General features: G+C 36.9%; 2 protein-coding genes across 2 annotated transcripts in view; one reads left to right on the top strand and one right to left on the bottom strand.

Annotated features, from left to right (window-relative positions):
* The window catches only part of fars2 (phenylalanyl-tRNA synthetase 2, mitochondrial), a 177,450-nt gene extending 170,403 nt beyond the window's left edge, over positions 1-7,047 (bottom strand). The window contains exon 1 of the mRNA XM_052115234.1: positions 7,033-7,047. The gene's annotated coding sequence lies outside the window, so the exon portion shown is untranslated. The remainder of the gene's footprint in view (positions 1-7,032) is intronic.
* Positions 7,048-7,270: 223 nt separating this feature from the next.
* Positions 7,271-27,674, top strand: part of LOC127635293 (LYR motif-containing protein 4B) — a 76,173-nt gene continuing 55,769 nt past the window's right edge. Inside the window, exon 1 of the mRNA XM_052115210.1 lies at positions 7,271-7,374. Coding sequence (XP_051971170.1) covers positions 7,289-7,374 — 86 coding nt within the window. The 5' untranslated portion in view covers positions 7,271-7,288. The remainder of the gene's footprint in view (positions 7,375-27,674) is intronic.

Raw genomic sequence — 27,674 nt, 5'->3', positions numbered from 1 at the left:
TTTAGGTTCAAGAAGTTATTTGCAAGCCATAACTTAAACTCTAGTAGACAATCCAACAAGGGTTGTAAGGCTGATTTATCATTATGTTTTAGTGGAAGATAGATCTGAGTGCACTAAAAAATATATTTTAGCCTATTTTTAAGATGTATCCATTTCAATTTAATAACAAATGTCCATCTAATTGAATTGCCTCTAACAAAAAATCTTTAACAAATTAAAATTAATAAATCTTAAATCTTAAAAATTGTATTCATTAAATTTTCTTCAAGACTATTCAATTCAATTTGATGGAAATTTGTTATTAAATTGAAATGGATACATCTTAATAATAGGCTAAAATATTTTACTGAGTGTGTCGTCTGCATATAAATGAAAAGCAACTCTGTGTTTATTAAAATAAAAGCGAGAGGAAGCATATACAGGGAGAACGACACCGGACCAAGGATTGATTCCTGAGGAACTCCACATTTGAGAGGTATGTTAGAGGAGGAGTGATGGCCAACACGAACACTGAACAACACTGAACACAGTCAAATAGGAGTGAAACCACTGTAGTACATTACCACAAAGGTCCACTGCTATCTCCAAGCGAGTCATCAAGATCTCATGGTCAACCACATCGAACGCAGCACTCAGGTCTTACAAGACTAAAGCCATAGATTTCCCTGAATCAGTTTCAAATATCGTTTGAAAATCTTAAAAGAGCCGATTCAGTATTGTGTAAGTCTTTAAAACCAGATTGAAAGATTTAATGTATAGAGTACATTAACAGTCAAATATGATTATAATTATCAATTTATCATAATCTCATCCCGATGTATGTTATTCCTCAGTGTTTTCCCATGCACTGCTATAAAATGTGTTTTTCAAAAAACAAATGACCTTCAACAATCTTGAAATAAAAAACATACTTCCTAGACTTATTGACTTTATTATTACCATTATCCAATCATTATTGTTTAAAATAATAATCAAAATATGATTTAAAATAATCAGTCAAAAGTAGTGAAATTTGATTTACAGTTTGTTTTTCCTCCTCAAATTATCTTTTTGAAAAAATCATTTTGATATCAATGATCTCTCAGATACTGGAACCTTGACCATTAACTTCTAAGAATGTAAAGAAAAACCGACATAAGCAATCTCTGGCTATCATTATCGGTCATCATATTCGCCTCTAATTGATCTCTGAATGAGCGATCAAGTCAATCATTTGACAGGATTTCACAGCCTGTTGCTCTGAACCACAACTCGCTGGTGACCTTTCCACTTACAGCTGGTTCCATCTGCAAACAGCACACGTGTGTGACCTTCTCCAACCAGCACTGAGGACCAAACACCCTTTAAATCCAAACTCATCTGCACCCTGCAACCCCGCTCCTCACAATAATATGTCATGAACACAAGATCGATATCTGTGGTCAAAGACAGATCAATTTTTCATACATCAATGAGGAAAAGAGCAAGAGAAACAGATTTTTCTCAGAGGAAAGTGAGGCTTGTGTTTTTCATAAAGCTCATGCTGATGGTTTGATTTGTTATCTGCAGAGAGTTGGCAGTGGAAATCCACACAGAGAATTCCTCAGTACAGAGCAAACACAAGGGGTAACTTAAAATATAAACTATGAACATTAAGAACTACAGCGAACTATGTCTTTAACTATCCCAGAAGTCATCAGTTTCTTAATTCCCCGGAGATTGATAGCTCATTTTACAACAATATGCTCAAAACATATTTTAGCCTATTTTAATAATAAGATTTACACTTTAAATTCCATCAAATTGAGTTGTGTAATGTATAATACAATTGAATTAATAAAACGTAAAATATGTATTTATTTATTATTTATTTACAATTTTATGTAATTTTGTAATGGATTTGAAATGCATACATCATCAAAATAAAGTAGTGTTCATTATTTGTTCATTATTTGTTTCAGGTTTAATAATGTTGTTAACAAGTGGAACCTTGTTGTAAAGTGTGACCAACATATTTTAGCCTATTTTTAAGATTTACACATTTCAATTTCATATCAAAATTGTAATGTTTAACAAATCTACATATACATATATATCAACTTTATTTAGTTTTTCATTTTAGTAGAGATCACAATTCAATTTATTGGAATGTTGTAATTAAATTGAAGTGTGTAAATCTTAAAAATAGGCTAACATAGTTTTTGAGAGTACAAGATTTTACTGATAGATGGCAGTGGTACCATCAGCCACTACACAGGTTTACTGCATTTCCCAGTGACTCAGTGAAAAAGATTTCAACACATCACACTGAGACTCACTTGAAAACTTTCAAGCATCTTCACACTGTAATTTCAGAACAGTGATCTTCAAATATCCACTCTTCACACAAGAGCAAATCAGTGCAGTATTTCATTTCCTTCCCCATTGATTTCATAGATTCACCTAGAACTAAACACAGATACATGAATGAGGAAACAATTTTCAGGGAAACTAATGGTGCAAATTGTTGTTTCCCTTTATTAAATCACTCTTAATTCCAGCCCCACAAAGGAAAAAAACAAAAACATTACCGTCACATTTCTTTTGGTAAACCAGAGTTGGCTAGACAATCACACAACTTTGAAGCCATTCACTGGTGTAGTTACTGTGCTTTGGCTTTGTGAGAAAGTAAGTGTGAGTAATGTGCCATTTGAAACAATAAACCAATAGAAATTTCTAAGTGGTTTCAATTTAAAATGATGACTCACACTCTGGTCTATTCATCAATAAATTTATGGATTAATGCAAACAATGTCTCTCTTATATAAAGAGACACTCTGATTGCTTTCTTCTACTATTATCTATACAAGATTATTCTCACGAGACAACAATTATTGCACTAGATCAGCACTACTCAACACCTGGCCCTCGAGCGATCTTTTGCAGCCCAGGTTATGATATCATCATAAGAAATATATTCATCAACAGCCTATCAAATCTTTATGAATTGTGAGATGTCCATTTCCAAGAGGATTTATGCTAGTTTTGTACATTGCTAAATCACATTAGAAAGGGAATTTAACTGCAAGTGGATGTTACAAAAAATAAAAACAACAAATAATATCTGAGCATGACTGATGTTATGAGAGCAGCGGTCAGTCTGCACACGTTCATACACAGTACACTGCAAACATGCGTAAGAAAGTAAGTGTACATGCCACACAACTGCTCGTTCAGTCACTTGTCATAACTAGACTGGACTACTGTAACGCTCTCACTGCAGGCCTTCCTGCATGTGCTATTAGACCTCTGCAAATTATCCAGAATGCAGCAGCACGTCTGGTCTTTAATGAACCTAAGAGAGCACATGTTACACCACTCTTTGTATCTCTCCACTGGCTGCCGGTTCATGCACATATTAAATTCAAGGCCCTGATGCTGGCATACAAAACAGTCACTGGGTCTGCTCCAGCATACCTAAAAACATTTATGCAGAGCTACGTTCCCACCAGAAGCCTGTGGTCGGCTAAGGAACGTCGCCTTGTCGTACCAAAACAAAGAGGCACCAAAACACTTTCCTGGGCTTTCAGTTTCATCATACCACGGTGGTGGAATGACCTTACCAACTCAATCCGGGAAGCTGACTCACTCTCGATCTTCAAAAAATGGCTAAAAACACATCTTTTCCAAAAGCACTTAACCGGTCACAAAAATTTTTTTTATTTACATTTCTTGTTGCACTTAAATCTGTTTTGTATACTATTCTGATGAAAGTGAAACTTTGTAATATGGAACTTTTCGTACAACTGTCTCCTTAAGATGATTCTCTTAAGTTTTCCTCTTTTGTAAGTCGCTTTGGATAAAAGCGTCTGCCAAATGAATAAATGTAAATGTAAATGCGTGAACGTAATCCAACACACTCTCATGACAAAATCGTCAGGATTCATACGACTTTTCTAAATTTGGCTAAATGTCCGATATCGTGTGACTGCCCTCTTTGAATTCCTATGACTTTCACTACAGACAATAGCCTAGTTTCCATCCACTTTTCATGCTATTTTGTTATTGACAAAGTGAAAATGCGTAAAAAAAGGTTTGGGAAATTTGCCGTCTTCTGCCTGTTTCCATTCAAATGGCCTTTTAGCGATAAAAATGGGGTGTGTTATGATGTCATGCCTAAAAAAACACTTTGTCACATAAGTTTTGGTTTATCGCAAAAGATATCTGCCCTTAAGCAGTTTCCATACAGAAATGTGTGTGTATCGCTAATTGTGTACCTTTCGCCACTCGGATGTCCCACATTGTTGCTGGCACTCCTGGAAGTGTCATGTTTGCAACATCAGATCTATATGCCATTAAGATCAATCCATAATAACGTACAATAAATTGTCTTTCAAGGATGTATACTGACGTCATGATTAACACAGGCTAACGATTGGGTAAACTCTATCATGTGACAATACATTTTTGCGTTAATGCCAGTTTTCTCGACAAAAGGTGTTTCCAAACACATTTGAAGTATCGACATAAGAGTTTACGCACTAGAGTTACATTTTATATCGAAATTGTGATAATTTGCGTTTCCATCGGCTTTATTTTGATGTGCTAAAATGTTAAGCAAAAAATCCTTGGATGGAAAAGTAGCTAATGACGTCGCTGGACATCGTTTCCATCTAATAAGTGACAATTACTTGCTTCTGTCACACACAACAGCTTCCTATAATTTTTAAACACCATTGATCGGTTAGGTTTAGATAAGCTAAAAATTAGATAATTTTTTATACACTTTAGATAATATCAAAATATTAATAAGCATGTCCTTTACGCCTTTGCGCTGAACTTGCGCTTCCATATTAGAGATCTGGGAATTTGCACATGACGAAGTCGTGCGAGACCATACGAAATTGCCAAATTGTAAATAATGTAAGACTTTCATGAGATTGGGTTACCGCAATCTCACTTACTCAACAAGGCACAAATCTGTCCAATCTCTTAAATAACTCATCAGATATACAGTATGTACTCGTCATGACAACCATATTTACAGGAAAAATAACAGCTTTTCCTGCAGTGACGCCATTTAAACACCTTCACACAAATTATCTACTTTGGCACAAAATGCTAAGGGGGTGAATAAGTCTTTATGACTTGTCACGGAATGACTTTTGGTGCTATTTTTGGATTTATTACTCTTGGTTTGGAACACATGTCTGGTGTAGACTATATACAAATTTTATCTCAGCTCTGGTGGTCCAAACAATCCAGCTAAATAGTGGCCAGAAATTGAAAGCTCCAAAAAGCACATAATGGCAATAAACAAGATTCCAGTGCTTTAATCCATGTCTTCAGGATTGATATGATAGGTGTGAGAAAAAAATCTAATCCTTTTTACTTTAAATCTCCACTTTCACCACATGTGGTGCCTGTTTCACTTTTATCATCTGAAAGTGAAAGTGAAGATTTATAGTGAAAAATCCAATAACTTATATATTGATCTGTCTCTCATCCACAGGGCTGAGATTTGTTTTCAACAGAAGAAAGTTAAACACATCTGGGATGGCATGAAAATGGTGAGAGAATTTTATAGAAGAATATTGTGCAAATGTTCTTTTTTTTCCTTAATTTAATTCAAAAAGTGTAACTTCCATATATTCTAGATTCATTACACATAAAGTGAAATATTTCAAGCCTTTTTTTGTTGTAATCTTGATGATTACGGCTTATAGCTCATGGACATCAAAAATCCAGTATCTCAAAATATTAGAATAAATAATTTATAATACAGAAATTTCAACCTTCTGAAAAGTATGTTAATTTATGCACTCAATACTTGGTTGGGGCTCCTTTTGCACAAATTGCTGCATCAATGAGGCGTGGCATAGAGGCAATCTGCCTGTGGCCTGCTGAGGTGTTATGGAAGCCCAGGTTGCTTTGATAGCATCCTTCAGCTCGTCTGTATTGTTGGGTCTGGTGTCTCTCATTTTCCTCTTGACAATGCCCCATAGATTCTCTATGGGGTTCAGGTCAGGCGAGTTGGCTGGCCAATCAAGCACAGTAATACCATGATCAGCAAACCAGTTACTAGTAGTTTTGGCACTGTGGGTAGGTGCCAAGTCCTGCTGGAAAAGGAAATCAGCATCTCCATGAAGCTTGTCAGCAGATGGAAGCATGAAGTGCTCTAAAATCTCCTGGTAGATGGCTGCACTGACTCTCTACTTGAGAAAACACATTGGACCAACACCGGGAGATAACATGGCACCCCAAATCATCACTGACTGTAGAAACTTCCCACTGGACTTCAAGCAAGTTGGATTCTGTGCCTCTCCATTCTTCCTCCAGACTCTGGGACCAAATGAAATGCAAAATATACTTTCATCTGAAAAGGGGACACTGGACCACTAAGCAATAATTATTTGCAGTAATTCATGCAAAAGGAGCCCCAACAAAGTATTGAGTGAATAAATTAGCATATTAATTATAACAAACTGCGTAAATAAATTGAGGCTTAATTTGAGAAAGGTAAGTGTCAGCGAGACTATTTATTTAATTTAAATAATAATATTTTATAATAATATTTGTAACACAAAATAACTTAAACATGATTAACATTGTCAGCTTGTTATAAGTGCTATGGACAACAGCTCCTAGTTCAGTTTTGGAAAACAAGACAAAACAGTCAGCAGCACAAGTCTGACATGTCACAGAAACTCCCCATTTAATAACACACTTGTTTTACCAGCCTGAGACACTGTATGGCAGGATACTGACCATTTATTTTATAACTTTCTTAAATTAAAATTTTATATCAGTTAGTACACATGTTTTTGTTTGCGAGGTGATTAATCTGTAGATGAATCTAGAAAGTCAAATTATACTCATTAATAAAGCTAAAGCTAGCCTGCAATTCATCCTCAATCAGACAACTTCATAAATACGAGGACTGCTCATTCAGACCGCTTCTAATAACAGAGCCACTACACTATCACCACTACATTCATATGATCTGATAATTTTTGAAACAGAATTAATGTGCAAAATGAACATTTGAACTACTGAACAAATCCTCTCACTTACCTCTGTCTGGACACGCGCACAGTTTTAGAGACGTTACTTATGTGCCTGTAAAATATAAACAAAATATGTGAGAGACTAGGTTACTCACAGCACAATAAAGGGAGTGGTTCAATTTTTATCATTTTAAACATGAATTTGAAGAGCATGTAGCTTTATTTTATGCTCTTGTTTATTTTTTAAAGCGTAAAAGAAAATGTATTTGTTCAGGCGCGCCTCATAAAGCCGTTCTTGGGGTCCTCGCACTTAACTGAACATCATGGCGGCGTCCGGCAAAGCGCAGGTGCTGTCACTTTACAGACTCCTGCTGAAGGAGAGCAAGAAATTCACCTCTTACAACTACAGGTATGCACATTTCTATTTCAGTCGTGCAAGGTAGTTTTATTTATATGGACGTTTCCGCCGTATTGTTTCAGACTGATAGTTCGTTGTGGTTTGCAACAGTGAGTAAGAATAGACACATCTGTAGGGAAGTTAAAGCATCTGGCTGTGTTGACCTCAATATTGTTGTGTTTTTATGACTTTCTTTGTATGCCTCGCTGTATTTATTACATTCGACTTTACATACATACACTTTATTCGTAGTAATCAATGTGTACTAGTCATATTGCAAAACAAAACAATGCTTTATAAGTAAATTAATTAATAAAATTTTTGTTTGTTTTGTTAAAAAACATATAAAAATGTTGTTAATTAGAGAGTGCAACACAAATCTATCTTCCAAGCCATGTATTTACCTTATCCAAATACATTTTGGTAAACCAATAAAAATTATTTATATTTTAGAGCTGTCTGGACTGATTTCGCGGGAAATTGCATAGATACGTAATTCACCCGAGCGTATTGACGTCATAAACGTACACAAAGAAAATAAGCTCCAGCTGTAGCATGTGTGGTGTGGGAGTTGTGTGAACCTGAAAGATTGTTGTCAAAACGAATAAGAAAAATTGACCATCGATCATTAAAACGGCAAACCTCCGGGAATCAAACCTCTGTGAAAACAAAGCAGAGTCTACAAACAAAAATTGAAAGCGACAGAGTACGTAATAAAACCTGAATCAACATAGGCTTGGCTTTTCAGGGGTGGTGACAACTCCAAGATCTGAAAGGTTTTAAAAGCGACCTAGAGATTACTTTTTTCTTACTCCACATGTAAGATATTTTATTGATATGATTTATGTATAATTGTGTAATCACACACACACTCTTGCCTGTTTAGTGAAATACAATAATTATACTGTAATCTGTGCAGAACTTTTCACTTGTTAGCGCATGTATTTTTATTTATAATGCAATCATTTATATAAATATATCCATTAGTTCGAGGCTTGCCAAGGGCATGTGAGTCTTGAAATGATGTTGACCACTGGTTGGTAACAATGACGATCTATAAATTAGTTACTATCGTAATCTATTTGGCCAGAATATCCTGCAGTTAAAAAAATGTACAAAGTTTGACCTTATCAGACTAGCAATCATTGTGTTTAATGTTAACAAACGTTGCCAAACTTTTATAATGTATTTACTTACAAATATCAATGTTTCCAGTAAGTCAAAACAACAGCAATTACCTGCTCAGATGACTTGTTTTCAGGTATCCGTCTTTTCCTTTCTTTCATTATTTATTTGTCCATTCGTTCTGATAAGATGTCCTGTATCCTTGTGTACACCAGTGCCTCAAACCACATTCATCTGTGCAGAGGAGCAGAGCCGAAGCACAACCAAAACAACGTTCTTCCGCAAAATGCATTGTTTTATTTTTTAACATCTAGCGGGCCAAAAGTTACACAGTGTAGCTTTAAGTTAAACATGCATTTTTTAAATCTTTCTTTCGCTCTGTCTTTTGAGGTGCACTTATAATGTTTGTAAAGGTTTCTTTCACAAAAAAACAATCAAAAGTTAGTGTTACAGGACAGTTTCCCACCCTGGCTTTCTGTCCCTCATAGCTTCGTTTTAATACATGGTCTTTTTTGGGAAGGTAGATTACTTAATGTACAGAATGTTTTCATTGAACATTAAACTTAAGTTTCAAAAGCTATAGGGATATTTCTTTTTTCATGACATAAACCCTTTAAAATGAAATTTAGCCATATAACTAGGGTGTGCAATCTTGATAATTTTTAATATCTACGATTTTAGAAATGTGGAGAGAACATTAATTTCTTGAGTTAAGTCAGTTATGCACTTGGAGAAATTGTTAATTTTAACCATGTAATAATTGATATGCACGTCTTACAAGGCCAGTCCCCCTGAAGTAACCTGAGGTTGAGTGCTTTTATCCAGTGCACAATAGTTGAGTTATAGGTCATTCCTGAGTTATAGTTCATTCAGGGATCATGGTAGGATTTGAACCTGTAACCTTTTGGTGTCCCAGGACAAATCTTTAACCAGTAGGGCTTAGCACTTCTTGGCTCTGTTCTTAATGCAATACTACTGTAAAGTGCTTACTGAAGTGTGCACTGCATACACTGTATAGGCTACTTGCTACTATTTGTCAAAAAATAGCACGTGAAACCATATGCAATATGCAAGATAAACATTTCAAGAAGTAGAATGCTGCATTTTTGTCACATGAACTTATGATGATGCATGTTTATTGTGTGTTTATTTAGTGAGTGGATTATATTTATCATCTTGGTTATTTCATTTCTTTTTATTATATATATTTTTTTCAATCTTTAAATAAAAAATAAAATAAAGTAATTTTGCATTTTGGCAATGTAGTTGGTTATCTGTATTCGATGCATACAGATACTGTAAACTGCTGAACGAGCAATATGAGTAGCGTGGTAGTAGCACTTGTCTCTCAACACTATCTAGCAAATTATTAAAAGGGAAATGGATCATATAAATATTTGTTCTGCTTTGAAAGATTTGGAAGGAAATAAAGTTTAAATATCTTAAAATGGTTGATATTGTCTGTTAAGTTCAGTTGCTATTCATCGCTTAACTCTTAATGTATATTATTTGAGATCACTTAAATAGACCTTTTTCTAGGGATGCACCAATCCAATACCTGGATCGGTATCGGCTCCAATACTGAAGCTTATAGATGGCTTGGTTATCGGTCCGATACCATGTCCCTGGTCACAAAAAAGGCTTTCAGCGAAATTTCATCGAAAAGAGGTTGCAAACCTTATGTAGGATTAAATCCTGAACAGAGTATACTTAAAAGGTAGCTTACCTTCTGGAGTTTACATGTTAACCAAGTTATGTTTACATTCATGAAAATCTCGGTAAATCATTTGTAAATTCTTATGTCGGTTTTTGCAGTTTATTAATGAATACAACAATTCACACAAAACACAACTCATCAACCACTTCTCAATGCAATTTATGAAACACAAGCAGAGTTTTTTCTGTGTAAATTGTTTATGTAACCATTCTTGCCTTAATTGTCATGTTGAATTTAATGCGACAATTCAAGCAAACTGAAATTCATGTAACTTCCTAGCAATCATATTGCAACACGATTCAATAAACACATGCAGGACACATTTTCCATGTAACTCATTCTTTGTAAATTCTATTCTTACATTTGAAAATTCACGTACAACCCAATTCATCTAACACCCAACCGCACCGCAATGCAATTCATGGAACACTAGCAGAATGAATTGTGGACAATGCTTGTAACACCATTCTTGCCTAAATTGTCGCATTCAGCTCAATTAAAATGTTTACATGAGAGGTTTTACGTAAAAGGGGTTACATAAGAGGGGGCCTGGGTATCTCAGTGAGTAAAGACACTAACTACCACCCCTGGAGTTGCGATTTCGAATCAGAAGAGTCACATGATGTAACGCTCCTCGTGGTCGCTATAATGTGGCTCTCTCTCTCGGTGGGGCACGTGGTGAGTTGAGCATGGATGCCACAGAGTATAGCGTGAAGCCTCCACATGCGCTACGTCTCCGCGGTAACTCGCTTAACAAGCCACTTGATAAAATGTGCGGATTGATGGTCTCAAACACAGAGGCAACTGAGATTCGTCCTCTGCCACCCAGATTGAGGCGAGTCACTTAGAGGTCGACCGATATTGTTTTTTCAGGCCGATGCCGATCTTTTGAAATCCAGGTCGGCCGATTAATGCTGCCGATTTATTTTGGCCGATATGTGCTTGTTTTTAACCTCTTATTTGAACCTTTTATTTGAAAGATAAAATGTAACACAAACAATTACTTAAGATAGACAAAATATCTCAAGAAATACATTTATTGAACACTTGACCAATCTGCACTTGTACACTTAAATTAAAAATGTATAATGTAAAAACATATTGTATAAATAATGTATAACAAATATATTAAATAAACAAAGCAGGTGTTACAAACTGCTCCGAGACACGAAGGTTGAGATCCAAATGCAGCTTTAATTAAGGGGCAATCCAGACACGTAATCCAATATTCAGAGCATCCAAGAGAAGCACAGGCATAACTAGGGATGGGTATCGTTAAGGTTTTAATGGTATTACTATCTTACCGATACTGCTTATCGATCCGGTACTTTAACGGTATTCTTAACGGTTCTTTTTGTTATATATATATATATATATTACACAAAGATAAACATTATATAGGCACAGTGATTTAATTTCAAGAAGGTCTACATTACTGTTCAGGTGTGGTCTAAAAAGAAATCTAATAAAGTAATCAATTGTAAAATAACACTGCATAGTTTATCATAGATAGATTAATCCTTATTAATGCAGAAGTTATTCATTCAAGAGCTGTAAGTGATTTTCTCTTTGCCTTTTGTTGTTTGATTCGCAGTAATGGCTCAATCGTCAACATGTTCATTAGACTGCTTCTCCTTTAAGACCGAGTCTAATAGACTCCTGATGCAGCATATTTTCTCCCAACTATTTCCATAACTACGTCCATTTAAAACAAACTGTGTTTAAGTGAATCTCCAAGCCGGTCGTTTAGACATTTTTGTGTATATTTGATCGTTTAGACGCGCACATGAAACCCAAAGTAGCCTATACTTTGCTTGTCCCTTTGCGGTGTGTTTCGTACCGTGCGCCGACTTGGGAACGGTATCTCTTGCGCTCTTTTTATTATTAAACGCGTCCCGCAATTTAGCAAAAGTAGCTAGACTGCATTTTACAACAATCACCGATCGTGCTGATTCTGATGTTAAGTTTGAGTTTTAGGGAGAAATGTCAGTGCACCGCTGTGAAGGGAAGGAAGTTGTGCTAGACAGAATGCGGCTTATGTATAAATATTCTTTTTATAATCTTTGGAAGGCGAAATCTAAAATAAAATCAGACTAATAATCACAGAACTAAACAAGGCTACATTTGAATGTTTAGATCTGTCACTCATTAAGCAGGGCTCGCTGTGCGCGAGATCTCTCGCTCTCTCTCTCTGACTGCGAATAGCTCAATTACATCACAGACAAATGGTTTCATAGAATTATTATACATAGAAATGGCTGGCGAGATAAAATAACTTTCTCTTTATAGCAATAATAAATGTATTTTCTTAATTTCTCCAGTACCGACAGCAGAACCGATAACGTCCGAGCTTACCAAAGCCAGTCCTTCACTAGCCTATAGTGCGTTGGTATCTTTTTATTACTTATTTATCTGCATTGAGTGACAACCCTCTCAAATATAAGACACACAAACAGAACAAATAAAAGTCTCAGATTCACTGTCTGTAATTGCTAAATTCTTGCTTACTTATTGTGACATGATAGCAACCCTTCTGCTGTGATAATGCAACTTCAACGCTATCAATATCCAAAGTAGCCGAACGTCATGTCGCGTTCTTTCTCGAAGTTGGCAGTAACATATCAAAAGTTTTTATTTAAATATAAAGGAGTTATACAAATTGAATCCATACCGTTTTCTCCAAGGAACTTAGCTCCTTCCTTAGGCACTGGATGAGGTCTGCTCACTCTGCTGGAAAATGACTCTAGGGGCAGCGTGCGTCAAACACGTGTTCCACAACAACACTAGGCTGCCCACAGATGCGCCTGCTTAATAATCGGCTTGATATACTTGGATATTGGCCGATGCCGATTATGTAAAAAAATGCAAAAAATCGGCCGATTAATCGGCCGGCCTCTAGAGTCACTAAACCACCACGAGGACTTAGAGTGCATTGAGAATTGGGCATTCCAAATTGGGGAGAAAATGGGAGCAGGGAAAAAAAAGAATGGTTTCACAAACAATTTACACAGAAATTAATTCTGCTCATAGTTCATAAACAAGGCCCATTGTTTGCTATTTTATTCTGGCTGGTTGAGAAAGGAAACATGTCAGTTTAATGGAAGTCTAGGCGCTCGCTTTCCAACTGTGTAATGTAATGTAGCCCGTTAAATTATTCAAGGCCTAAAAATGCTTTTATTCCACATTCTGACGGTAACTCAGATTTGCTTAGAGATGTGGAGCATAGTATACCAATCAAATAACGATTTTTATTAGATTTTTTTATGTGGTTGGAGCTCTGCATATATGCAGTCTGAAATTCTCAAATTTACGAAAGAGGCAAGAAGTTGAATGAATGAAATGTAGGACAACCGAGAACGGCTGCATGATGATTGACAGCCCGAAACAAATTCAGCCAGTGAGAGCGAATGATTGAGCAGGCAGGATGAAAGAGAAGTTGAATTTGATGGAGGGTAAGAAAAAGTCTGATATGCCAAAAAAGAGAAATCACAATAGAGAGAGGGAGACACAGAGAGATAGAGTCTTTTCAGGGGAGGAAACATGTTGACGGTACACACTGCAGACAATATGACTGCAAATGTAGACTGCAGAAAGTAGGGCAGCTCTTACGTAAAGTATCATCCCGTTAAATATAACCCTCCCCGTGGTTCTCCAGCTTGACATTAGTGTAGAGCCAATGACGACAGATTTGTGCTCAATCTTATTCATAAACCTCTGAAGAAATAAACCTTTAAAATGCAGGGATAAATAAATGATCAGGGATCGGTTCTCCTCACATCAGTTTTCAGTGTGAAATCTTACAGATCTCCCTTGAAAGTGTGTTCCCTTGCCAAGCCGCTGTACTTATTCATGTCAGGGAGGTCTCCATGACGCCTGCTGGAAACAGAGGGCTATATATTTTTTCTGTTTGCATTTATTTATTCTTAGCTATATGCTCCTTTAGCACATTACTTATGTTTGCATTGTAGCTTTTCTCAATCTATTATAAAGATATGTAATTCTGGCTGTAAAATTGATAGCTATGTCTTGCTTGTTTGCAAGTCCACAACCCAACTTGGATCTACAGCACACATTGACTCTGTAAGCTTCAGTAATGTGTTAGACGTTACAGTGTTAATGCTGTGCTGCTGCTGCTGCATCTCTGTGGGTTTGATCTCTGTGAGCAGATCTCTTTATCTCTACCAGAAGCTTTCATGTCATAGCAACCATGCTGAACTTCAAACTTCTCTTCTCTTTGTCTTGTTTCTCCCAGTATTTCTCCTCTCCCCACATCTGTTCTTGTCTCTCTTCTCCTCTCTCTTCTCGTCTAATCTAGCCTCCTTATTTCTCATGTTGTCTCGTTATTCCTTCTTTCCTATTCTAATTTTGTTTCTCATCTCTTAGTTTCTCATACCTTTTATTCTGATTTTGTGTGTCTCTTCTCCTCTTCTACTCTATCGTCGTCTAATTTTGTCTAATTGCGCCTCTCTCCTCATATGTTCTCTCTTCTCACCGTATCTTTCTTTGTATCATCTTGTCTTTTTTTCCTTGTCTATCCTATTGTAATTTTGTTTCTCCTCTCATCATCTCTCCTCTTCCTATCTTGTATTGTTTCTCATTGTCTCCTATTCTTGTTTCATTTCTCATCTCTTCTCATCTCAGCTTGATTCCTTAATTTCTCATATCTTTGTCTCTTTTTATTTTCTTTGGGTTTTTTCTCCTCAATTTGGAATGCTCTATTCCCAAGTACTCATGGTAGCGTAGTGACTAGCTTAGAGCGTCAATCCAGGTGTAGGGGGATGAATCTCAGTTGCCTACGCGTCTGAGACCATCAATCCGTGCATCTTATCTCGTGGTTTGTTGAGCACGTTACTGCAGAGGCCTTGTGAGTGTGGAGGCTTCACATTATTCTCTGCGGCATCCACGCACAACTCACCACGTGCCCCATTGAGAGCGAGAACCACATTATCGCGACCACAAGGAGGTTAACCTAATATGACACTACCCACCGTAGCAACCGGGCCAATTGGTTGCTTAGGAAGCGTGACTGGAGCCCATATTTTTGTCTCTTGACTCATTTCTACTCACGTCGTCTCTCTTCTAGGATTGTCTTGTTTCTGGTTGTCTCTCATATTCTAGTTGTGTTTCTCATCTCTTGTCTGTATTTTCTATTTAGTTTCTCATCTCCTTTTTCTCTTCATCTTTTCTCTTCTCGTCTCATCTCTGCTCTGTGTCATCTCGTCTCATCTTGTCTGTTGAAATTTCTCATATATTTGTATCTTCTTTTGTTTCTCGTCTCTCATCTTATCTCATTTCTCCTTGTCTTTCCTGTTTTACTTTCGTTTGTCATCTCTTCTCTTTCTTTCTCATCTAGTTTAGTGTCAACCCCTTCTCGTTTTGTCTCACATTCTCATCTCTCCAGTCTGTTCTTGTTTATTCTCTTCTTTCTCCTCATCTCATCTCTCCTCATCTCAACTTGTCCTGTTTTTTCATGTCTCTCCCAAGAAAAATGGCTTTTCATTTTTTCATCTCTGTTCTTCTAATCTCTTTTAATCTATACTCGTTTCTTCATGTCTCGTCATATCTCATCTTTTGAAATATCTCATATCTTTGTCTCTTATCTTTTATCTTGTCTTGTTTTCCATTGTCTCTTCCATTCTAATGACATTTTCCTTCTTGTCTCATCTCTTCTTAGTCTCTTCTCATCGCTTGATATCTTTCTCTTTTTGTGTTCCTCCTTTCATCTCATATTTCCTCTTCTTACCTATTCCAATTTAGTTTCTCGTTTTTCACATTTGAAATGTCTCTTGAAATGTCTCATGTTTTTGTCTCGTTTCTCCTTGTCTCTCCTATTCTAATGAATTTTCTTGCCTCTTATCTTTCCTCTCATCTAGTTTTGTCTTATATCGTCTAGTTTTGTCTCAGTTCTTATCTCATCTCTCCTCGTCTCTTGTCATTTTTCTCCTCTCCTAGCTTCTTGTTTTGTCTTTCCTCATCTCATTTTTTCTTGTTTTCCTTGTCTCATGTTTTGAGAGAACTTTTCTAGTCTCTTATCATGTCCCTTCTCCTTGTCGTTTTTCTCCTTGTCTTAGCCTTTCTCTTCTCATCTCATTTCTGCTCTTGTCTTGTCTCTCATGTTCTCTTCTTGTCTTGATTGTCACTTTTGTCCTCTGCTTCTCTTTTCTTTTCTCACTTTCGACCATGTGTAAACATTCCCTTTTGCATTGTTCTCATCTGATATCACGATTTATACCACACTCATTTTTCAAGTGGAAGTGTGAAATCCATATTAGAGGAAGGAAGCATCTTTAGCAAATAACACATGGCTCGTGTATTCACAGCTGAAGGTGTCATTAAATATTAAGCTATTATAATTGGTTCCACTTCAGAACACCATGAAACAAGTTGTTTTTTGTTCCTTAAGATGCCTGTTATTACTCATGTTTTGTGTGTTGTAAGGTAAAATTAATTGTGTGTTTAACTGCCCATGGTTGATGCTAAGCTAATTGTCACCTAAAGGAGTTTGCTAATATGCTGTCGTAAAATTCATAAATATCACTTTCTGAGAAGCCATGTGTTTATTAATCACGCTCCCAGCAGCTAGATTATATCGGACAACACATTATGCCATTATTTAAGGTCAACTTAAATATATCTGACAACATGACGGATTTGAAAACACAGGAAACGGCGTTACTCTCAAGAGCATTGAGGCTCGTATTTAAGTCTGGCTGCTTGGCAGATGGGGGTGATTGTGTCTCTATGGATTCGATATGCATGCCACACGATGAATCAGATGTTCCTACGCTGGTGACAAAGACTTAGTTGTCCAGTGGCTCCAGACTTCAGCACATATCTACAGCTTGGACTCTGTTTTCCTCTCGACAAATGCTTTGTATTGATGATGACCTTAAAGCCAGATGGCTGAAAATGCTGAAAATATCTGTCAGCTGTTGCCTCAAAGGGATGATATGAGTGGTTTATTATTAAACTGTTCTCTCTGAGGTAATGAGAGGAAATTTAAGCAGAAGAGTTTGGTGGCCTAGAATGACTGCACTGAAGACTAAATAGAAACTCACACAATTTTCAGATTTCATTGTTTGGTTCAAAACAATAATCATCTAAACAAAGAGTGAAAGAAACATAAGCCATTAACTGTTAAACACTTTTTTGACGGCCGCCTGCAGTTTTTCAGACTCCAATTTAAAAGCTCACCGTTCACACATACTGTGGACCTTTTTGTAAAATCCCACCAAATAATAAAAGTCTCCAGTTATTCATAAATAATGTTGTGTTTATAATCATGTTTTGTTTTTGTTGTCCTGAGTTTGTAAATGTAATTCTTGTTCTGTTCACTCTAGCTCACTTTGAAAAGTCTTATTTCAAAAGTCTTGAATTAGTTTTTCTCTATCACATTCCATCACAATATACAGATCTGAAATGTAGGTTGCGCTATATGGCTATATATTATATGGCTTCAAATGTGTGCTCGTCCATAGACATTCATTCTAATTTTCAGTTTATGCACCACCCCAATTGTTTCATCAAAATCGCGGCCTCTGAGTGGACTAGAAGCTCAATTTAAGAGTAGTAAGTATAAATGTTTTTAGAAAACAGCTTAAGGTCAAAGCAGATATACAGTAAAGTTGAGCTATTTGGGGATTACAGCAGCAGTGATCATGCATAAAAGAGATGTTTGTTTTTTATGACTTACAGAAATCACTTTGTGGATCTTTTCAAAATCTTTTGAACTGTGGTATTGGGACAACAAAATAATAATTTGCTATATGACTTGTCTATTTTGGGGCTATATGAAGTACTTTTAGTTTCATATAAATATTTCTAACCCATTAGCTCTAGGGGGTGTTAAATTTCAACACCAATATTTTTAGGCCTTATTTGGTATTTTATGTAACATATATGCAGAAGTGACGGATATCACTGAAAAGTTCAGATTTTAAACTTTCAAATGATACCTACGAAAACTTTAACGTTTTCAGCATAAACTTATAGCACCCCGCTGTGGACCTGCCTTGTCTTGTCACACTGTGTCAGAGCATAAGTGTTAACCGCTAGGCCATGGCTGCAAGCAACTTTGACTAAACATAGTGGCAGGCATTTTAGGAGATGTGCTGCGTAACATTGCTGCAGAGTGACATTGTAATGAAAACATGAGCTTTTAGGTTGAGTCTTTTCTTGGGTATTAAATAATCGTTCACCTTATCAGAGCTATGGTGACATATGCTCAGAATTGTGACATGTCCAGGTCACATTGTCTGTCTCCCAGTCTCCTTTTCATGAAATGCAGGCTTTACAGAAAGACTCATATTGAAGCGTGGGGCAGTGTGAACTATATTGGACAGGATATCAATCTTGTAACATCATAACAGAGGTAATATACATATTTAATTCTTGAGGCTGGGTATTGAGGCAGATATACAAATTCAATTCTGATTCACAAGCTTTTGATTCAGTATCGATTAATATGGGTATATTTCAGTTATAATGTCCCTTTTGCTTGCATATTAAATAAATTATCTCCCAGTTAATGCTGTTGACTATACAGGGGACATTCTAACTAGGTACCTACATTTTGAAAATATTGAAATTTTACTAATTACACTTTTATTAGTTTTTCATCATTTTGGTCACATGGGAGCTTTTAAAAAAATCAACAAATTCATGTATTCAATCAATAAACAACAAAGAAATTGTTACTTTTATTTACCAAAGTGGCATTTAACTGATCACAATATATAGTCAGGACATTAATAATTTACTTTGACAATTTAAAAAAAAAAAAAATGTCAGAACTTCTTAAACTATTACAAAGAGTTCATATCAAAAAATCTTCCACATGCAGCAATGACAGCTTTGCAGATCCTTGGCATTCTAGCTTTCAGTTTGTCCAGATACTCTTTCTGCACATGCTTTCTGTAGCACTTGCCATAGATATCGATGTCTTGTCGAGCACTTCTCATGAACTTAAAGTCTAGCTGATCCCACAAAAGCTCAATGGGGTTAAGATCCATCACACTAACCTTTACTTTTTGTTTTTCTGTTTCAAAAGTGGCTTTTTCTTTGCAATTCTTCCCATAAGGCCTGCACTCCTGATTCTTCTCTTTACTGTTGTAATTGAAACTGTGTTGAGCGGGTAGAATTCAATGAAGCTGTCTGCTGAGGACATGTGATGCATCTATTTCTCAAACTAGAGACTCTGATGTACTCATCCTCTAGTTGTACATCTGGCCTTCCACATCTCTTTCTGTCCATGTTAGAGCCAGTTGACTCTGAAGACTGTAGTGTACACCTTTTGTATGAATCTTCAGTTTTTTTGGGGGGGGCAATTTCGAGAATTGTATAGCCTTCATTCCTCAAAACAATGATTGACTGAGTTTCTAAAGAAAGCTGTTTCTTTTTTGCCATTTATGACCTAATATTGACCTTAAGACATACCAGTCTATTGCATAATGTGGCAACTCAAAGACAAAGTTAAGCTTCATTTAATGAACCAAATAGCTTTCAACTGTATTTTATATAATGGCAAGTGATTTTTCTAGTACTAAATGATCAATTTAGCATGATTACTCAAGGATAAGGTGTTGGAGTGATGGCTGCTGGAAATGGGGTGTCTGTAGATTTGATTAAAAATTACTTGTTTTAAAATAGTGATCAGTAATGTCCTGAATATACTTTGTGATCCGTGAATTGCCACTTTGGTGTGTATGAGTGTGTGTTTGTGAGAGTGTATGTATGAATACATTCACAAAGCCCTGACCTCAATCAGATAGAACATTTTGTTGTTAGAACTGAAAAAGCATGTGCGAGCAAGTAGGCCTACAAACCTGACTCCATTACACAAGTTCTGTCTGGAGGAGTGGGCCAAAAATGGTATGACTTACGTGTCTTCACCTCATCTGAGTGTACATTATTTTAGACATACATTATTTGTCAAGAGTACTGTTATGTTTATGTAAAGCCTCACTTTACTGCCATATAGGCCTATATAGTGCATCCGGAAAGTATTCACAGCGCTTCACTTTTTCCACATTTTGTTATGTTACAGCCTTATTCCAAAATTAATTTAATTCATTATTTTCCTCAAAATTCTACAAACAATACCCCATAATGACAACATGAAAGAAGTTTGATTGAAATCTTTGCAAATGTATTAAAAAAAAAAAAAAGTATTTTTGTCTATGATGCTACAAGCTTGGCACACCTATTTTTGGGCAGTTTCTCCCTTTCTTCTTTGCTGGACTTCTCAAGCTCCATCAGGTTGGATTGGGAGCATCAGTGCACAGCCATTTTCAGATCTCTCCAGAGATGTTCAATCGGGTTCAAGTCTAGGCTCTGTCTGGGCCACTCAAGGACATTCACAGAGTTGTCCCGTAGCCACTCCTTTGTTATCTTGGCTGTGTGCTTAGGGATGTTGTCCTGTTGGAAGATGAACCTTCGCCTCAGTCTGAGGTCCAGAGCGCTCTGGTGCAGGTTTTCATCAAGGATGTCTCAGTACATTGCTGCATTCATCTTTCCCTCGATCCTGTCTAGTCTCCCAGTTCCTGCCACTGAAAATCATCCCCACAGCATGATGCTGCCACCACCATGCTTCACTGTAGGGATTGTATTGGCCAGGTGATGAGTGTTGCCTGGTTTCCTCCAGACATGACGCTTGCCATTCAGGCCAAAGAGTTCAATCTTTTGTTTCTCACGGTCTGAGAGTCCTTCAGGTGCCTTTGGAAAACTCCAGGCAGGCTGTCATGTGCCTTTTACTGAGGAGTTGCTTCCGTCTGGCCACTCTACCATACAGGACTGATTGGTGGTGTGCTGCAGAGATGGTTATTCTTCTGGAAGGTTCTCCTCTCTCCACAGAGAAACACTGGAGCGCTGTCAGAGTGACCATCGTGTTCTTGGTCACCTCCCTGACTAAGGCCCTTCTCCCCTGATCTCTCAGTTTGGCTGGGCGGCCAGCTCTAGGAAGAGTCCTGGTGTTTCCAAAATTCCATTTGCAGATGATGGAGGCCACTGTGCTCATTGGGACCTTCAATGCTGCAGAAATGTTTCTGTACCCTTCCCCAGATCTGTGCCCCGAAACAATCCTGTCTTGGAGGTCTACAGATAATTCCTTGGACTTCATGGCTTGGTTTGTGCTCTGACATGCACTTTTAACTGTGGGACCTTATATAGACAGGTGTGTGCCTTTCCAAATCATGTCCAATCAACTGAATTTACCACCGGTACCACAAATCTCTCCAATCAAGTTGTAGAAACATCTCGAAGATGATCCATGGGGGATCAAACAGGATGATCCTGCACTCAATTTTGAGTGTCATGGCAAAGGCTGTGAATACTTATGTACTTTATTTAAAAAAAAAAAATTGTTTTTCGTTTAAAACATTTGCAAAGATTTCAAATAAACTTCTTTCTCATTTTCATTATGGGGTATTGTTTGTAGAATTTTGAGGAAAATAATGAATTTAATAAATTTTGGAATAAGAATGTAACATAACAAAATTTGGAAAAAGTGAAGCGCTGTGAATAATTTCCGGATGCACTGTATGTCTTAACTGACTGAATATTGAAAAGCATTGTACATTCCAAAACTAAAGACACATTTTATGATCTGTTAAGCAAATATGTTATGTGTTATTCATTTATAAGTCGTACATGGCTATGACCTCAGATTTATCACACTGAATACACACAAGCTCTTAAAAATGCACATGACACCTGCTTCAAAGCCGAATGCTCATCATTGACTCCTTTGAAGTCTCTATCAGTGTGGTATTTCCGAAGATGACTCACTCTTTATCAGCAACTGGCCCTTTTTTCCATCCAAAATCACAGTTTTGCATCTGTCATCTATCAAGTGTTTTTTCTGAGAATTTTACCCCTCACATGAATGTGCTCCCACTTGTTTGTTGCTTGATATGTTTGGAATAGCACACTACTGTAGGGCTCTACGTTTAGGAGTGGATTTGGTTATTATAAATAATTATTATCATAATTATCACTTTAAATATAAATATAACAATGTTTATTGATGCAGTAATATCAATTAATAATCAATACAATGGAGTCAATAAAATTCCAACTTACAACTACAATCTAAACAGTGACATGAGTAGATATATTAACCAAATATGCATATAACCCATGAGGAAGGTGTGAGTGAGTGAGCGAGAGGAGTGATGTGCACAAAATTGCGGTCGAGTACATCCAGCCAGAGAGCATTGCTGAGAGAAGCCGGTTAATGACATCTGCCTGTTTATCGCGTGTCTCTGCTTGTACGATAACTTGAGGACAAAGTTATCACACAGTTATCTACTAGCCAAATGTTTGTGAGGGTTCACACGTGTGTGCGGTTAGTGCGACAGAGAGAGAATAAAGTGGCGGTGCCGAAGCCAGTTTCAATATCGTGGGAGAGAGAAGGCAACTGTTAGTTTATTACTCAGAGATGAGGTGAACGGCTCGTAACCCATCCCGCGGTCTTTGGTCCTTTAATGGGTAAACTCAGTGTGCCGGTCTCCAGTGGTTGGACTACAACACAGCAAATCTAATTTGTGATACCAGTTAGAGGTCGACTGATTAATTGGCCGATATTTTTTTTTTTTTTTTTTTTTTACGTAATCGGCATCGGCCAATATCCAATTATATCAAGCCGATTATTAGGCAGGCGCATCTGTGGGCAGCATAGTGTTGTTGTGGAACACGTGTTTGACGCACGCTGCCCCTAGAGTCATTTTCCAGCAGATTGAGCAGACCTCATCCAGTGCCTAAGGAAGGAGCTAAGTTCCTTGGAGAAAACTGTAAGGATTAAATTTGTATAACTCGTGATACTTTGGATATTGATAGCGTAGTTGAAGTTGCATTATCACAGCAGAAGGGTTGCTATCATGTCACAATAAGTAAGCAAAGATTTTGCAATTAAAGACAGTGAATCTGAGACTTTTATTTGTTCTGTTTGTGTGTCTTATATTTGAGAGGGTTGTCACTCAATGCAGAGAAATAAGTAATAAAAAGATACCAACGCACTATAGGCTAGTGAAGGACTGGCTTTGGTAAGCTCGGACGTTATCGGTTCTGCTGTCGGTACTGGAGAAATTAAGAAAATACATTTATTATTGCTATAAAGAGAAAGTTATTTTATCTCGCCAGCCATTTCTATGTGTAATAATATGAAACCATTTGTCTGTGATGAGAGAGAGAGAGAGAGAGCGAGATCTCTCTCTCTCTCACGCGGTGCCACAGCGAGCACAACACGAGCCCTGCTTTATGAGTGACGACGGAGGACAGAACTAAACATTCAAACGTAGCCTGTTTACACTTTAGATCTCTGATATTAGTCTGATTTTATTTTAGATTTCGCCTTCCAAAGATTATAAAAAAGAATATTTATACATAAGCCGCATTCTGTCTAGCACAACTTCCTTCCCTTCACAGCGGTGCACTGACATTTCTCCCTAAAACTCAAACTTAACGTCAGAATCAGCACGATCGGTGATTGTTGTAAAATGCAGTCTAGCTACTGTTGCTAAATTGTGGGACGCGTTTAATAATAAAAAGAGCGCAAGAGATACCGTTCCCAAGGCGGCGCGCGTTCCGAAACACACCGCAAAGGGACAAGCAAAGTATAGGCTACTTTGGGTTTCATGTGCGCGTCTAAACGATCAATTATACACACAAATATGTCAAAACGACCGGCTTGGAGATTCACTTAAACACAGTTTGTTTTAAATGGACGTAGTTATGGAAATAGTTGGGAGAAAATATGCTGCATCAGGAGTCTATTAGACTCGGTCTTAAAGGAGAAGCAGTCTAATAAACATGCTGACGATTGAGCCATTACTGCGAATCAAACAACAAAAGGCAAAGAGAAAATCACTTACAGCTCTTGAATGAATAACTTCTGCATTAATAAGGATTAATCTATCTATGATAAACTATGCAGTGTTATTTTACAATTGATTACTTTATTAGATTTCTTTTTAGACCACACCTGAACAGTAATGTAGACCTTCTTGAAATTAAATCACTGTGCCTATATAACGTTTATCTTTGTTTATATATATATATATATATATATATATATATATATATATATATATATATATATATATATATATATATATATATATATATTAACAAAAAGAACCGTTAAGAATACCGTTAAAGTACCGTCTCGATAAGCAGTATCGGTAAGATAGTAATACCATTAAAACCTTAACGATACCCATCCCTAGTTATGCCTGTGCTTCTCTTGGATGCTCTGAATATTGGATTACGTGTCTGGATTGCCCCTTAATTAAAGCTGCATTTGGATCTCAACCTTACGTGTCTCGGAGCAGTTCAGTAACACCTGCTTTGTTTATTTAATATATTTGTTATACATTATTTATACAATATGTTTTTACATTATACATTTTTAATTTAAGTGTACAAGTGCAGATCGGTCAAGTGTTCAATAAATGTATTTGTTTAGAGATTTTGTCTATCGTAAGTAATTATTTGTGTTACATTTTATCTTTCAAATAAAAGGTTCAAATAAGAGGTTAAAAACAAGCAAATATCGGCCAAAATAAATCGGCAGCATTAATCGGCCACCGGCCGACCCTGATTTCAAAAGATCGGCATCGGCCTGAAAAAACCCATATGTAGGGCCCTATAAAATCCGTTTTATTTTTTCCCAAATTCCGTTTTTTCCGTTTTATTTTTTTCCCAAATTCCGTTTTTTCCGTTTTAATTTTTGAAAATTCCGTTTTTTCCGTTTTAATTTTTGCGAATTCAGTTTTTTTACCCTTTACTGTTATTTCAGTCGTAAAAAGAGTGTGCTTTTAATGTTAATGATTAAAATGTACACAAATAAAACAGGAATGACCTTAAATTTATTGAGGTAACAAACATCACATTTACTCAGTACTTTTACTGCATGATGCAACATAACACTGCACTCTAAGTACTAACAAAATATTAATGGTTATGAACCAATGGTTATAAATAAAAGTGCTCCATTAGCTTTTTCTTTCAAGTAAAAAAATAGGACCTCTCAATTTCAGAATTATAAAGTATTTCATAAAGAATCATCTTTTCCATACAGTACATTAAAGTGCATCAAAAACAAGGCAAAATACAGCAAGTACTCCCTGAGTTATACAATTAAAGTTGACTTTGTCATCATGTAACAGACAAAAACTTTTGATCAAAAGTAAAGTTGTAGGACTAGTTAAATGTGAGCTAACTTTATTCATTTAAGCTTCCCACCTATCAGAAACATCACCATTGAAATACATGTTGACAAAACTTGCAAAACAATAGTTCACCTGACACGTAAAAGTCACGAGGGAACTGCTCGGCTCTGTACTCAGGGCTTAGCGTCAGTGTTTCTCAACTTTTTCACGAAGCGGAGCTGTGGAGAGCCGCTCAGCCATTTTTTCATTGTTTTGATGGGGAGGGTGAGGGGGAGCTGAAATGACGGAGCGGGAGGGGTTGTGTCGTCCAGATTTGTGTCCCCCGGTGTGCATTTCCCCCAGACGTACGTTCTTCTCCCACACAAAAACAGAATTTCATTTCAAATGTAAAAATTCCGCGAAATTCTGCGTTTACACCAGATTCCGCGTTAATTTGCCAATTCCGCGATTCCGTGATCGCGGAAATTATAGGGCCCTACATATGGGTCGACCTCTAATACCAGTACATTACAGTACTACCATAAGTATTATTAACAGCAATTAGCGGACTCGTTCATTTCACTCGTTCGTTTCAAGTCGCACGTTACTTCCTTTTGCAATGAGGCTACACCTGAGAGCAGCGATGCATGCCGTACGTAGACGCTCATAGTCGCTGGAAGCAATGCCCAGAAGGATCTCCGTTGTGTTTCTACTCCCGATGACAACATGGTGGAGGGGCTTTCTGTCATGCACCTCATCCAATAGAAGTTGAGTGTTCGATCCTTCGGAATTTCACACGCAGTTGTAAAGTGAGCAAAGCTTTGTGGGAAATGTAGTCTGTTTTGTACTCTGTTTGATTTTGGCGTGGTTTTTATCAGTTCGATTTATGACAGTGTCTGTAGGCCTCAGGAAGGCTTTACTACTGTGTTAGTCCTGCCTTTGTTTTGTATTTGAATACATGAGACCCAACACTGCAATACTAGTCATAATATTGCTGCAATTTTAGTATGTATACTGTGTGTGCATGGAATACCTCACAAACTAACAAACTGACACTGCATGCAATATTGTATCCACGTATGCAATTCACTTGACTTCACCTTCCATGTCCAGTGTGATGGATTAACTGAATCTCTTTCTTGGCTCAATATTTGTTATGCAGTGTGATGAGGTAATGTGCCTAATATGTAGCATACTGCATACTACAGTATTTAGTAAGTTGTAAGCTATTATTTAATTCCAAAATGGAATTAAATAATAGACCCATACAGAATCTGCTTGTGCATAACTCTGTAGAAAGTTCTGAATGGCCAATTCATAAACTTGCTATTCAGTTGTGATTTTGATTTGATTCAGATTAATTTGGAAATATTTCAGTTATATTGTCCCATTTTGCTTACAAATGAAATAATTTTGCTCTCAGCTAATCTTGTTAATTTTTCAGGGAATCTTCTAACTTGATACACTGCTAACAGTCATTTGAAAATTAACAACAGTGCCAAAACTATGCAGTTATTATCATGAACATGAACAAAAATTAAGTTGGCTAAACTTTAAAGTAAAACACGGGTGTTGTGATTTAAAATGGGTCATGATGTGCTTTTTTCTGGTTTGAATATGTTCCTTGAGGTTCACTTATAATATTAGTAATGTTTATTTGTACAAAAACATTAATTCTAAACCCCTGGGTTTTGATGCTGCTTCTCCTTTATGACCTGACAGTTAACGCCCACTGTTTTGATTGGCTCTTTGCTCTTGACTGACCTGCACTCTCCTTGCAATCTCACTGCTCACCTCTGCTGGGCGGGGCTACGGAAGTGGCAAGGTAAAGTAGCTGTTAATGTGTTGTTGTGGAGGCGGTCAGATGCAAATTTCTACCACAATGTGACATCACAATGTGGAGGAAGTAGAGAATGAGTCGTTTTGGCAGCTTGGGTTCAACAAATGCTCTTTTTGCAGTGAAAGTTTTGAGTTCTGAAACATACAGTATATGTTAGTACAATGACCAAATAGAAACCCTGTAAGAATTTATATTGGGATTTATCATGATTATTTAGAAAGTCAATATTACCCAGCCCTACCCAGTCTCCTTGTGTGTTTATTCATAATTTTAACTAATTTAATTGTGTGTTCGCTACCAATTAGAGTGTAGGACTCTCATGCCCAAAGTTTACTTCGGACAGACATGAACGCTGGACGCGTGACGCAAATCTCGTCATCAGCAGAGTGCGCAAGCACATAACGCGTGCAACAAAATTTGTCTAACGCGTGTCTTTGAACGCACATCATGTGTATGCACCTGTAACTTTTTGCAAAAATTAGTA

The sequence above is a fragment of the Xyrauchen texanus genome, chromosome 42 (assembly GCF_025860055.1).
Source record: "Xyrauchen texanus isolate HMW12.3.18 chromosome 42, RBS_HiC_50CHRs, whole genome shotgun sequence".
Taxonomy (NCBI): domain Eukaryota; kingdom Metazoa; phylum Chordata; class Actinopteri; order Cypriniformes; family Catostomidae; genus Xyrauchen; species Xyrauchen texanus.
Note: the sequence above shows the minus strand (reverse complement) of the source record. Positions and strands in the feature narration are given on the sequence as shown.